This window comes from Stomoxys calcitrans, chromosome 4 (assembly GCF_963082655.1).
Source record: "Stomoxys calcitrans chromosome 4, idStoCalc2.1, whole genome shotgun sequence".
NCBI lineage: Eukaryota > Metazoa > Arthropoda > Insecta > Diptera > Muscidae > Stomoxys > Stomoxys calcitrans.
In genome coordinates this window covers 80169909-80182957 of record NC_081555.1, presented here as the reverse complement: position 1 = coordinate 80182957, position 13049 = coordinate 80169909, and the positions used below count along the sequence as shown (strand labels likewise).

At 38.7% G+C, this 13049-nt stretch overlaps 1 protein-coding gene across 4 annotated transcripts in view; it reads right to left on the bottom strand.

Annotated features, from left to right (window-relative positions):
• Positions 1 to 13049, bottom strand: part of LOC106088906 (putative protein kinase C delta type homolog) — a 171712-nt gene that overhangs the window by 52251 nt on the left and 106412 nt on the right. The window contains exons 2-3 of one of the 4 annotated variants that reach the window (XM_013254618.2): positions 8429 to 10555; positions 5072 to 8362 (exon numbers count right to left, since the gene is read on the bottom strand). The exons of 1 other annotated variant lie outside the window; for it this stretch is intronic. In XM_013254618.2, the coding sequence (XP_013110072.2) occupies positions 5072 to 8362; positions 8429 to 9563 (4426 nt within the window). In that variant the 5' untranslated portion in view covers positions 9564 to 10555. Of the gene's footprint in view, positions 1 to 5071; positions 10556 to 13049 lie in introns of all 4 variants that reach the window. 2 more of the 4 variants (XM_013254616.2, XM_013254617.2) reach the window with 2 other exon arrangements.

Below are 13049 nucleotides of genomic sequence, written 5' to 3'. Positions count from 1 at the left end.
ATGAAATGCTATATGACGTTTTGTTTTGGTTGACGGCTTTTCAAAAATTCACCTTCTGTTCAATACTCAGTCGGTTACAGAAGATAGTAAATGAGAACAGCATTGGAGGCGATGTATAGTGTTGCTTCTTAGAGTGTTCGTTGGACAAAAATTGTTAGAGTTAACATAGAGCTCTAAAATTGTACACAGAGGTATATTTGATGGAACTATAGAAAAAAGTGGAGTATGGCACAAATCGGTCTTTAACCTGATATAGCTCACATATAAACCAGTCTCCCGATTTAACTTCTTGACCCTTCAGAGGTCGCAATTAAACAACTACCACAAGGATGGTCTAAATCGGTTTATAATCTAGCTCCCATATAAACCAATCTCCCGATTTAACTTCTTGAGCCTGAAGAGGACGCAATTATTATCCGATATTCCGCCAAGTATGGTCCAAATCGTTATATAACCTGATATCGCTCCCATATAAGCCAATCTTTTGATTTGAGTTCTTAAGCCTATAGAACTCGTTTGCTTTAACATATGATTCTATCCGTTTCAGTTTCCGTTTTACAGATTTCCGGTATTTATGTTAAGTTTTGGCTTTTGGTGTATTCATGGGACTATATTAGAATTTTCCCGCAAACATTTTTGTTGAATATTTTGACACGCTAGAATCCCAAGAATTGGGACTCTAGCATATCAAAAAGGGGCCTAAAAATCTTTTTTTTTACAAAATAGTTCAAAATATTGAGTTGGTGCTAGTTTTTACAGCTGAAATTTTGCTTTTATGATTTAGGACACTTCACTGAAGAACACTGAAAAAGAAATAGGGCGGCTCAAGTCGGCGCTTTTTCAATACTCTCTGCTGAAAATTTCAATTTTGGCAGTTATTGCTTTATTTGGCTCTTATGTAAAACTAACGGTATTAACCATATATTCATGTCTGTGACACCTGTCGTTGACAAATGAGCTCTCAGTTATGTCCTCCTTAAGATCTTATTCTATTTTGGTACTTCAATAAAAAAAACTAAATGTTACTTAGATAAACAAAAAAATTAATTTTTGGGAAAAAATATGTAGCATTCTTTTGTTAAAAAGCCTTCGTATAAAAACATCGATTAGTTGAGGAGCACCTCAAATTTAAAAGATTAGTAAAAAATTTCATAAAAATTTTCATTTTCGATTTTTGCATTTTTGCCCACCGGGGCGTCACTGTGCGACGCCCTCTGATGCCCTGATTGTATTTCCACACATCATATTTCAGAACATCGTGGCTAAGCAAAGTGTTACGATCATTGTTGTTGCTAATAAACAAGTAAATATGTGGTAAGTTCGGCCCGAAACTTATATACCCGCCACCGTGGATAGCATTTGTCAAGTTCCTTGTAGTGTTTCTCTACATAGGCACAAACTAAACAAACGAAACGTGTTAAACGTGTCAAGGATACTACTAAAAATTTACATAAATAATCTTTGTTGAAGGGCAAATGTGTACGTAATGTGCAAAATTTAGAAATCAGCCAAAAATTTAAGAAGACTATTTGGGAAATTGGTTTAAATGGGAGCCAAATCAGATTAAAGACCGATCTCAAGTCGAAAGATCGGTTTATATGAAGGTATATCAGGTAATATACTGATTTGGACCAAACTTTATAACGGATGTTGGAATACATAAAGAAACCCTACATGTGAAATTCGATCAAAAAAGTAGGTTATCGGAGCTATATCCAAATCTAAATCTATATGGCTTATTCGCAACGCCAATGACCTTCATCAGCAAGAAGTATCTGTGCAGAATTTCGAGCGCATATCTTAATTCGCTCTACGGAGAAGATGGCGGACTAGATAATGTCAAGACGATCAAGAATATTTATACTTTGTGGGGAACAATATATCGAAGTTCAACAACCGGAGCGACTAGATTAGTGTACTTCCCATCCTATGGTGGTGGGTATAACAATACCATTGGAGGTCAAGCAATTAATTACATGGACTATTTTAGTTACTTGGATAAGAATTGCTTCCTGTTTGTGCTCAAAAAGTAAAATCGAGAGAGAACTTTATATGGGAGCTATAAAAGTTTATGGTCAAATTCGCCCCCTACTTGTTTTTATTATATCAGGCTATAGTTGAAGCCATCGGGTAACTCATAATCAATTGCTCCATCTGGGGTACCAAAAAGTAATCGGTTATATGTAAGATAATGGGATTTTACCCGATAAATATACCCAATAAATACCTTTTTTGGGTTTTTACAATATTTGGGTATATATAATTTTCCAGATATTTTGGTAATTGAAATTTAATATATTTTGTTATCATTTTTGATAATTATATTGGGTTGCCCAAAAAGTAATTGCGGATTTTTCATATAGTCGGCGTTGACAAATTTTTTCATAGCTTGTGACTCTGTAATTGCATTCTTTCTTCTGTCAGTTATCAGCTGTGACTTTTAGCTTGCTTTAGAAAAAAAGTGTAAAAAAAGTATATTTGATTAAAGTTTATTCTAAGTTTTATTAAAAATGCATCTACTTTCTTTTAAAAAATCCGCAATTACTTTTTGGCCAACCCAATATATAGCCGCTATAAAGACCGATCTTCGGACTTGTCTTGAGGCAATAAATTGTGCATTATTCATCCGATTTCGCTGAAATTTGTCGCAATGAGTTTTTGTAGATTCTACCTGTAAAATGTGGTTTAGGTCGGACTATATATGCATATAGCTGCTATATAGATCGATCACCCAACCTCCCGATATAGGTTGTTAAGGTTATAAAAGCTGCATTTATTACCCGATTTCGATGAAATTTGCCTCTACACCCTCTTGTCGAATGTGGTCAGATCGGATCATATTTGAATATAGTCGTCATATACACCGATCTCCCTAAATAAGGTATTGCGCCTATGACCCGATTCAAATGAAAGTTGAAACTGTGAGTTTAGACACACATCTAATCTCCTTTGTCCAGTGAGGTCTAAATCGAACCATATTTAGATATAGCTATAGAGTATTGAGCCTATAAAAGGAGCATTATTCAATAGATTTCGATAACATTTGTTGCAGTGAGGTTTGGTTGACCCCTACTGCTTTTGTTCGATCAGATCACACCATATTTGGATATAGCTGCCATATAGACCTATCTCCTGATAAAGGGTATTCAGCCCATAAAACGAGCAATTTTGTCGGTATTGTTCTATTCAATATCAAACGTTTATAAACGCTTTGTTTTTGCTACCAAATGGTGTAGGTTTATTATCAATACCATATGGTAGTCATAAGAGCACATATCAATAATTCTGGCGTTGGTCTCTTTAGTGAAGCAGACGAAAACTGTGTAATGCTTTATACATTGCTTCATATCCCAGACAACGTGTGTTTCGAATTATCAGAGCCCCTATTTGATTAAACATACTCTACCAGTATACCTGATAGAGCCGATTGAAACTACAATATCACTGGTACGTACACTGAGATCTACATGATCTAAAACGTGAGGTTCAGCGTTACAAGAGAGAACCTCTAGATCAAGCGGCATATCAATCAGGTCTAGACAACTTTCATGCAGACACGGTAGCAGATGCGGTAAATGGCTACCGGGTGAATGTAGTCCTTGGAGCATGACCGCCTTCCATTGCACCTGAAGAAATTGACCACCCCCGGCAAACTAGAGTAGTTCTGGCTCAATTACGTTCCGGCAGATACATCCGCCTCAACTCCTACAGAGCAAGGATTGATGCCGACGTGCAAGATGTATGTCCCGATTATAACCAGGGACCGCACGATACATTTCATCTGTTTAACTGCCCAGTCAGACCCACTCGACTCAGACCCAGATCCCTGTGAACGAACCCCATCTTAGTCATAGAGTTCCTGGGTCTTGACACTCAACAGACGAAAGATAGAACACAACAAACTGCTACAACAACAACAACAATATCACTGGTAGTAGAAGGTTCGAAGATTTCAATACGGATGAACCCCAGACTATGATTGGGGGTATTCACTAAAGAACTTGTGCTGAGAATATGAAGAAGGCTACCTTAACATTGTGGTGTGTATTTAGTAAAGATCCTTATAACAAGAAAAGTGGTGATGTCATGTCTCAGATACCATGGATTCTGATAAAAATTTCTACTATATACCAAAATCTTCCAGGCAAAAATTGAAATTGTTATTCGATTTAGATTGTTGGTAGTCATAACGAAACACTCGGAGCAAGATTTCAGCCAAATTGGATAAGAATTGCGGTTTCCAGGGGCTCAAAGCCAAGTCTGGAGATCGATTTATAGGGGAGCTATAACCAAGTTTGAACCGATATGGCAATCCCCAACCACCTACATCAATTAAAAAAAATGCAACAATAGCGCGGATTATGTGGTGTAACCCAACTAAAATTAGACAAGAGCATGAATTTAAACACATTTACGAATCAATTTCCAGCTTTCACCTGTTCTACATTTTCCAGTGTATGACGACCTCTTTATTTTCCAAAATGCTCCATTAATCGTTATTGCCAATTTTTCCACTGTAGTGTATTAAACGTGTATTCTAATCATTATGAAAATAAAAAAAAATTTACGAAGGCGTTGATCATAGAACGTACATATGTACATCTGCTTTTATATATCAAAATAAAAAACTCTATGTATATGTGTTGGCGACGAATTAACACCAATGAAAAACATTTTAGACAGTTTAATAAATAAACAACGCATTTAAAAAATACAAACGAACATTTGCTGGCAATTGTTTTGCTTACAGCTTAAACCCTTCAGTCAAATGAAAAACCCACGCATGGGGAAGAGAAAAGTTTGGTCATCATTTGTGTGATACTTAGTTCAAGGACAAAATGGGACTTTTAGCAATTTCTATGACAACTGTTGAAGACTTTTAATTGCACAAAAAATCCACTCGTTGGTAAAGGAAAGAAAAGTGATAAAAAATTTCAGTGTGCTAAGTTCAAGGACAAAAGAATTTAAAAAAAAATTTTGTTGGCAGGCCGTTTCATTGAACCAAAGTGATCACTATTTGCCCTGTTCTCTATTCAAGGATAAAATATTTTTTTTGGTAACATCAACTTACCAAGCATTTTTTTCGGACTTGAAGGTGCTGTGCCACCCTCAAAACCAGAATCATTGCTGCAGGTACTCATGCGTATTATATTTGGATCACCACCGACTGCACCTGAAGCTGCCGCAGGATTCAATTCATCCTCGTACTCTTCGGAGGTGCTGCATTCGTCACTCTCTTCGGTCTCCTCGGTGGAGCCGCTTTCCTCACTTTCATCACTGTCATCGGAATCATCGACGGGATACACGACTTTATCGCGCTTCCACAGGGGACGCGGTGTGGCGACAAGTGGGTAACGCGGTGCCTCTTCTTTCACATACAATTTACGCGTTGTGTCAATTTTAACTTTCTTGTGCGGATCGAAACGGGCCTGTTCGGCCTGTTTTTCCTTACGGTGACGTTGCTTAATTTTCTTTTTCATGCTTGGTGTGAATTTATCCCAACCGTCTATACTGGAATAATCAAAATCACTGTCGTCTGTATAGGTTTCGCCTTCACTGTTTTCCGCGGACGATGCTATATAATCGTCTAGATCTGCGTCAACGTCCTGTAAACACTGTGCCAAATTCGATACTGTGGCGAACTTTGATAGATTACCGCCGCATGTGCCGCCAGCCTGGTGGTGGTGGACATCGTTGTTGTTGACAACATCTTCGGAGCCGTTCGTTGTTTTGTTGCCAATTTCTTTGCGAATTTCTTCGTGCCCAGAGCGTGAGGCGATGCCTGTAGTTGTGGTTGTGGTTGCTGCCGCAGCCGACGACTTTTTTGGCGAAGTGGTTGCAGCGACGTTCGCCGCGCTGTTTGTAGTTTTCTTTTTGGCATCGGGGGTCTTTTTGGTAGTGGGAGATCCGGAGGCTGCTGCCGTTGTTGTTTTGGTTTGTTTTGCCGGCGGTGATGCATTTGATGCCTTTGCAGGTGCCTTTGCGATAAATTGATCGGCGTTGATGACATTTTTGGGCGATTGTTTTGCCTTTGTCTTGGGTGGTGTGGGGGCTTTTGTTTTGGTGGGCGTTTTCTTTTTCGTGGGCTTTGCCTCTGAGTCTGTTGGTGTGGTGAGAGCGGCGTTAGTTTTTAGTTCCGCTGTCACAGCTTTGGTTTCCGGTTGTTTTGTGGTGATGCCCGGCGTTGGGAGAGCTTCTGCTGACGATTTCACAGTAATTTTGTTGTTGTTGATGTTATTGTCTTTGGTCGCAGTAAGTGGCTTTGCCAATAATTCAGTTTCTGGCAACTGTTGTTGGTCATTTGTTTTTGTCGTTGTCGTTGCCGTTGCCGTTGTTGGTGATGCTAATGTTTTATTAATGTCTAATGCCTTCTCTTGTTTGTTGTTGTTTTTGTAATTGCCTTTGGCTTGTGTTGTCTGTTTCGCCGTTGACTCTTCTGGCTCTTGCCGTTCAGGTGACTTGGCTGGGTGCCCGTATATTTTTGTCGGCGTCGTAGTAGTGGTTGTCGTAATTGCGCCAGCTGAAGTCTTTGCCTTTGCCTCAGTGGCGAGTGTGGCAGATATTTTTACTTCCTTGGAGTCAAGGGAATATGGAATTTTAGCTTCTGCGAGTTTGGCTGCTGATGATAGCGATTTTGGTTCGTTTTTATCAAGGGCCAATTTGTTATTAAGGGGTGAATCCAAATTAATAGGCTTCTTTTCAACTGGCGTCTCCGGAGACTTTGGACTGCCACTGGAGTTTGCAGTCATTATTTTGTTAATTTGTGGCGATTCTTTGTTAGCCTCTCCCAAATTAAGACGTTTCTTTGCAATTGGTGTTCCCGGGGGTTTTGGACTATCTAAGGGCTTAGGGGATGTTACATTCTTTTTGATGGGGGATATTTTCTTGACTTCTTTCTTCTCCTCGTCTTTCAATTTGCTTACAGCTGAGGCGTCTTTCTTTTCAGCCTCTTTGGGTTCTTTTTTCACACCAGCTGTAGTTTTCTCCAATTTATTTTCAATTTTCTTTAGATCTTCCTTATTCAAGGCAGAGTCATTGGAGTTGGAACGTTCTACTGTGGACTTGGAAGATCGTTCTGCCTCTTCGGCTTGCTTTAGGGCTTCCACCTTTTGCTCAGAAACTGCAGTTTTGATTTCTTCCAAATTTTTAACCGCATCACTGGTGGTAGATTCCAAGAAATCTTCCCTTTTCTGCCACAAGGAGTCCAGAAGTTCGTGTTTTCTTTTATCCATGTAGAGAGTTTCACGTGTACCAATTTGAGCCCAAAAATCTTCACCACTATCGGATTTCTTCATGACCTTACGTATGGGTTTGGGAGTGGCCACTAAAGGCTCTTCGGGTATAGTTTCCTGAAGAGGAGTTTGTGGTGTCTTGGAAGTAGATGGGGCAGACGTTTTCAATTCCACATTTATGGAGTTCGACTTTTCCAAGGTTTTGGCGCTACCTGGTTTGGCAGAGACATTTCCCAACGATTGGGAAGTTTTCAAAGGTTCGGAAATTTTGGATTTTTCTTGTAGAGGCGTTTTTGGAGTGGCTGGAGTTTCTAACTCCACCGTAATTGAGTTGGATTTTTCCAAAGTCTTCTGGCCAGTTGCAGGCTTGGGTCCACTGTCTAAGGATTGCGAGTGTTTTAAAGTCTTGGCTGTAGACTTGGGTTCATTTTCATCAGGCCTTGAAAATGAAGGCTCAGTTAAAGTTTCCTCTTTAGATACAGGTTTCTTGGGAGTTTTAAGTTTTATAGTGAAGGAGTTGAATTGTTCAGCTGAATCATCTTTAGACTCTGTTATTTTTGCAGCCGAAGGTGTTACTTCCTTGTGGTGTTCATCTAAGGTATCCTTATTAATGACAAGAGATTTAGGAGTTTTTGGTGAATCCGATTTTGCTTTTGTTGGTTTAGAAATACCCTTTGTTGGTGATTCTTCTTTCTTTGTGCCGATTTTTGAGATTTTACTGGGAGTTTTGATTTCTTCTTCCACAGACTTTTTCAAATTCTCTTTGGGAGTTTTTATTTCCTCCTCTGTTGGGGATTTCATAACATTTACATCCTCCTTTAAGGCTTCTTCTTGAACTTTGGCTGCCTCAACAGTCGCCTCATCGAAGGTAAAAATCTCCGCCTTTGTTTCATATGTGGGTTTTTTCTCCACCATTTTCTTTTTGGGAGAGGTTTGGGGCTTTGGCAAAGGTGTCATAAATCCCTCTGGCAATTGATGGGGTTCTTTGTTTTTCGCCGCTGCCGAGGACTTTTTAACACTCTTCTTTTTGGGCAATTTGAATACTTTGTGTATTTCGTGATGCTCCTCCACGCTCTCAACATTAACCGTGAACTTTGGTGATTTTTGTTGTTTCTCATTTCTCTCCAGGACTAAAAATGCCGAAGGATCATTTTCAACTTCAACTATGGCTGTAATTCTGTGTCGTATTTTATTACCTTTCTTGGAGAGACGTTTCGAGTGTCTTTTGAGTGCCGTTTGCGGCGCCATAGAACCATCCGAGCTGTCGTGGCTATCGCGTCGCTCCAGATGAATGGTTTGCAATGAACCTGAAGGGGATTTTTGCAATTGATTGAGTAACTGTTGTTCTTGGATTTGTATAATGGAAGCTCGACGACGCAGGGCCCCTGCATTGAGATCATCATCGATTTTATCGGAGGAGATATCTTCACAGATATCATGGAAAGTGGGGCATTGGGGTATACTTAATCTTCTAACACTATTGTCTTTGGGGTCCAATTCCAGAATCACCTCCTCCAAGGGATTCGGGGTCAAATCATCTGTAAGATTTGGTAATTTGCTGTCAGTGAATTGCTCACCTGTTGCTGCAGTGGATGGTTCTTTTGCCTTTTTACCATCTGGCTCATCGTCTGTGTAAAGATTTTCGAATTTTTGACGATTACGATCTTTGCTGCGAGAACGTATTGTGGACAAACGTACAACGGCCCGATTGCGTTTAATGGTAGAACGATTTCTTTGAGGGCCTTCCAACTCCCCTCTGTCCGCTTGAGGGTCATACAAATTCGTTTGTTGGGGCTTTTTCTCCTCATCCTGAGATTCGCGATTTGTCAATGCATTTGTCAAATTGGCCATTTGCAATTCATGCTCCCGCTGAACAGCTTTCATGGCTTCCTCCTTGCGCTTGCGATAACGATTTGCCGACACATCGATATCGGCGGTATTAATCAAAATCGGCTTCGGTGGTGTGTATTTGGGAGTGTGAATTGGAGTGCTGCTGCTCGAGTAACTGGTGTACTTGGGTGAGTTGATGCGCGTCAATGGCATCAGAGTTGTGTGCCGCGATACACTCATCAGAGGTGAGGATTCGGTAATGGTGCTCAATTTGGGCTGATAACGCGAAGTTGAGGAAAGTGCATGTGTTGAGTAAGAAGGTGAGCGTGATGGTGTTATGGGCACCACATAAGAGCCCGGTAGGGTACGGTTGTAGGTGGAAGTGTAGGGACTGTAGGTGGAAGTTGTGAGGCTACTACTCGAGCCTGGGTAGTAGGGGGAAAATAGGGGGGTACTACCCCCACTATAAAAATAGTTGGAGGAATCACTGTATAAAGGCATGATTGAGTTGTGTCAAATGTTTTCTTGTTTATTTTTAGTAGGGAAATTTTCTAAAGTATTTTTTTTAGTTTTTTTTGTGTTTTTGTTATTTTTCAAATTCTATTTTTCTATGGGTAAACAAATATTTGAAATATTTCTGTTATGCACTTTGTTTCATAATTTATTTTTAAACATGTTTTTCTGTTGTTCTTCTTCTGCTTGTCTGCTTGTTTTCTTCGGCTGCTGCATTCTTCGCACTTGGAGGTGCCACTGTAGCGTAACAACTTGTCTTCTTGCCGATATTCTTTTTGGTTTCGCGTTTCTTATTCTTTGGGGATTTACAATTTGTAAAACTTGTTGTTGCACTAGAAATAATGTTACAATAAATTTGAAAATAATTATGTTCGCACTTGTTTATATTTAGAGCTACGAAGAATCTCACAAATTCCGGGAGGTGTAATGAACGACATGAATTGACGTTGGAATAGGCGCGTTGTCAACCTCAGCAGGTTGGCTGTTAGGCCAACGAACGCCACGGAACGACTAACCGGACTAACTGAATGATGCACGATTTTCACTATTCCTTCATTCACTAAAGGTGATGGGCCCGCCTCTGCCGCTATCTCCTCACTAATGGCAATGACCAATATTCATTCACGTTTTCTGCCGTGTAATTTATTATATTTGAGAATTTTTCTCACGATTGTTGAAAATATTAAAATATTTTTATTAATTTAAATATTTCGGTTGCTTTTTGAATTTTGTTTTACTGTAGGTGAGCGTGTTTTTGTTTTCACCTCGAAAATAAAATTATGCAATATTTTGGATGTTTTCTTTCACTTTGGGGTAATATTTATAAAATATTTGATTAGATTTTTAAATTTCCATTTCATTTAGTTTGCTACTTGTTATGCTTTTAATTCTTTGCTTCTTGTTGTTCTTGTTTTTGAGTTAGAATTTTTGGATTTTTGAAGGTCGTCTTTTGAATTTCGTTTTTTTTTCGACAAGTTTTGCTGTTAATGAAATTGTGGACATTAATTTTTAATTGGCTGAAAATTTACTTTTATGCATTGGTTAAAAGTGTGACCCGTTGCCGTCGACGACCACAAAAATTGATATTTGGCGTAGTTTCTAATAGTGCGCTTGTTTTTAGACGAGCGTGTGTGTGTGTATGTTGTCTCCTGTGACTTATTGGAAACTTGTGCGACGATAAGGACTTAAATTCATTTTATTTTAGAGGTTATCCAATAATTTGTGTTTTGAAACATTTTTTTGAAAATGATTTCATTTTTTTATCCATTAGCATGTTTATATGCTAAACTAATATAAATTTTTTACTAGAAACAGCTTGGGCGGTTTTAGCAATGTTTTGTGTAAACGTATCTAAGATATATTTATGGGAAATATTTTTCAAAATATTTTCAAAAAATTTAACGACTTGGTAGCAGACAAATAACAAATATGAGTTTTTTTTTAAGTAAAATGTATGTTCAAGGATTCACTCTCGTGAAAAGACAAGAAAATTATTTTATGTGGGGTTGGGCAAAGCTGATTTTCGAAAGTCAGTGGAATATAAAACTTACAAAACGATCACTTGATTATAATTGCACTTGCTATGGCTTTAGATCAGTGGTAAGCAAATACACACACTGTTGCACATTATTGTGTATGTGAACAAGAACATAGCCCCATAGGATTGGAAATAGTGTGCACATGTTCTAAATTTGAAGATTTCATTTATGTTTGCACACAAAATTACATGGACAGATAGTCAGACAAAGAGACGGGTAGACAGATGGACATAGGTTTACTCTTCATCTTTCCTTTTTATACCCCCCTCCATAGAATAGGGGGTATATTCACTTAGTCATTCCCTTTGCAACACATCGACATATCAATTTCCGACCCTAAAAAATATATATTTATATTATCGTCGTAAAATTCTAAGACAAATTAACGATGTCCGTATGTCTGTCCGTCTGGCCATCTGTACTTCAGTTTGTTCCTCACTTGTAATCACGCCCACATATCAATGAGTGCAGTCCGATTCAAGTTTTAAGCTCAATGATAAGGGGCCTCCCTTTTATAGCCGAGTCCGAACGGCGTGCCGCAGTGCGACACCTCTATGGAGAGAAGTTTTACATGGCATTGCACCTCACAAATATTGCCAGCATTAGGAGGGGAAAACCACCGTTGAAAGTTTTTTTCTGATAGTCTCGCCAGGATTCGAACCCACGCGTTCAGCGTTATAGGCGGACATGCTAACCTCTGCGCTACGGTGGCCTCCGGTGCAACGATATTCAAACCAAATATGGGCCGTATTGGACCATATTTACATATATCTGCTATATATTGTAGATCGATATGCCGATTTAGGGTCTTAAGCCCATAAAAGCCGCAATTATAATTAAAGCCTCCCGATATAAAAATCAAATGTGGTTCAGATTGGTGTTTATTCAGATATATCTGCCATATAGAGCGATCTGCTCATTAAGGGAGCCTTTAAAAGGTGTTACTTGAAACAGTGAGTTGCTATAAGCCTACCGATATCCAACACAAATATGGTTCAGATCGAACTACATTTAGATATAGTTGCCATATAGACCGATCTTCTTATTTAGGGTCTTAATCCCCTAAAATCCTCAATTATTATGTGATTTCGTTCAAAGTTAAAATAGTGAGTTGATTAAAGTCGGGAGGCTTATCCAACTCAGATATGGTTCAGATCGGTGTTTATTCAGATATAGCCGCCAAATAGACTGATCTGCCGATTAAGGGTCTTAGGACCATAAAAGCCACATTAATTATCCGATTTCTCTGGAGTTTAAAACAGTGACTTGCATTAAGCCTCCCGTCATTCTACCAAATCAGACTGTATTTACATATAGCTGCCACATAGGCCGATCTTCCAATTTAATCCCGTTAAAATCGGATTTGTTGTTCGATTTCGCTGAAACTGTCACTTGTAAAAAAGTTCTCGGGACCAGAATCAAATATGATGCAGACCAGCCCCCATTTGCATATTACTATGTATGTATGTATGCAACATTAGATGTCCTGTCGGCACGGGCTACCTTTAACTTTTTGTTTTTGGGACTCTTGTGTACATGAATTTGCTTAAAGGACCATAGCAACCTCAATCACATGATCTTCTCGAAGCGTTGCCTTATTATTTCTTCCCTAACTACTGCAATGTCTTCTGAAACGCCTTTAAATTGGTTCAGTTAAATATTTTGAAAATCAATAAGTACAGACTTTTTTTAAAACCACGTTTGCACTAGAGCCCAAATTCACTTGCTTTGAGATTATCCAAAACCCGTTTACTCAGCGATTCAAGTGATTTGCATTTGGCAGCAGGGATGTTTTTGACAGTGCTTTTATTGTGATCTGCATTTATATTGTGTTCAGCATATTAGTTGAGAATTTTAATTGAATTATTGAATTTAAAAATTTCAATAAGAAATTGTCAGATTTTGAGAAAAAATGCTGCCCAAAACTACCAATAAT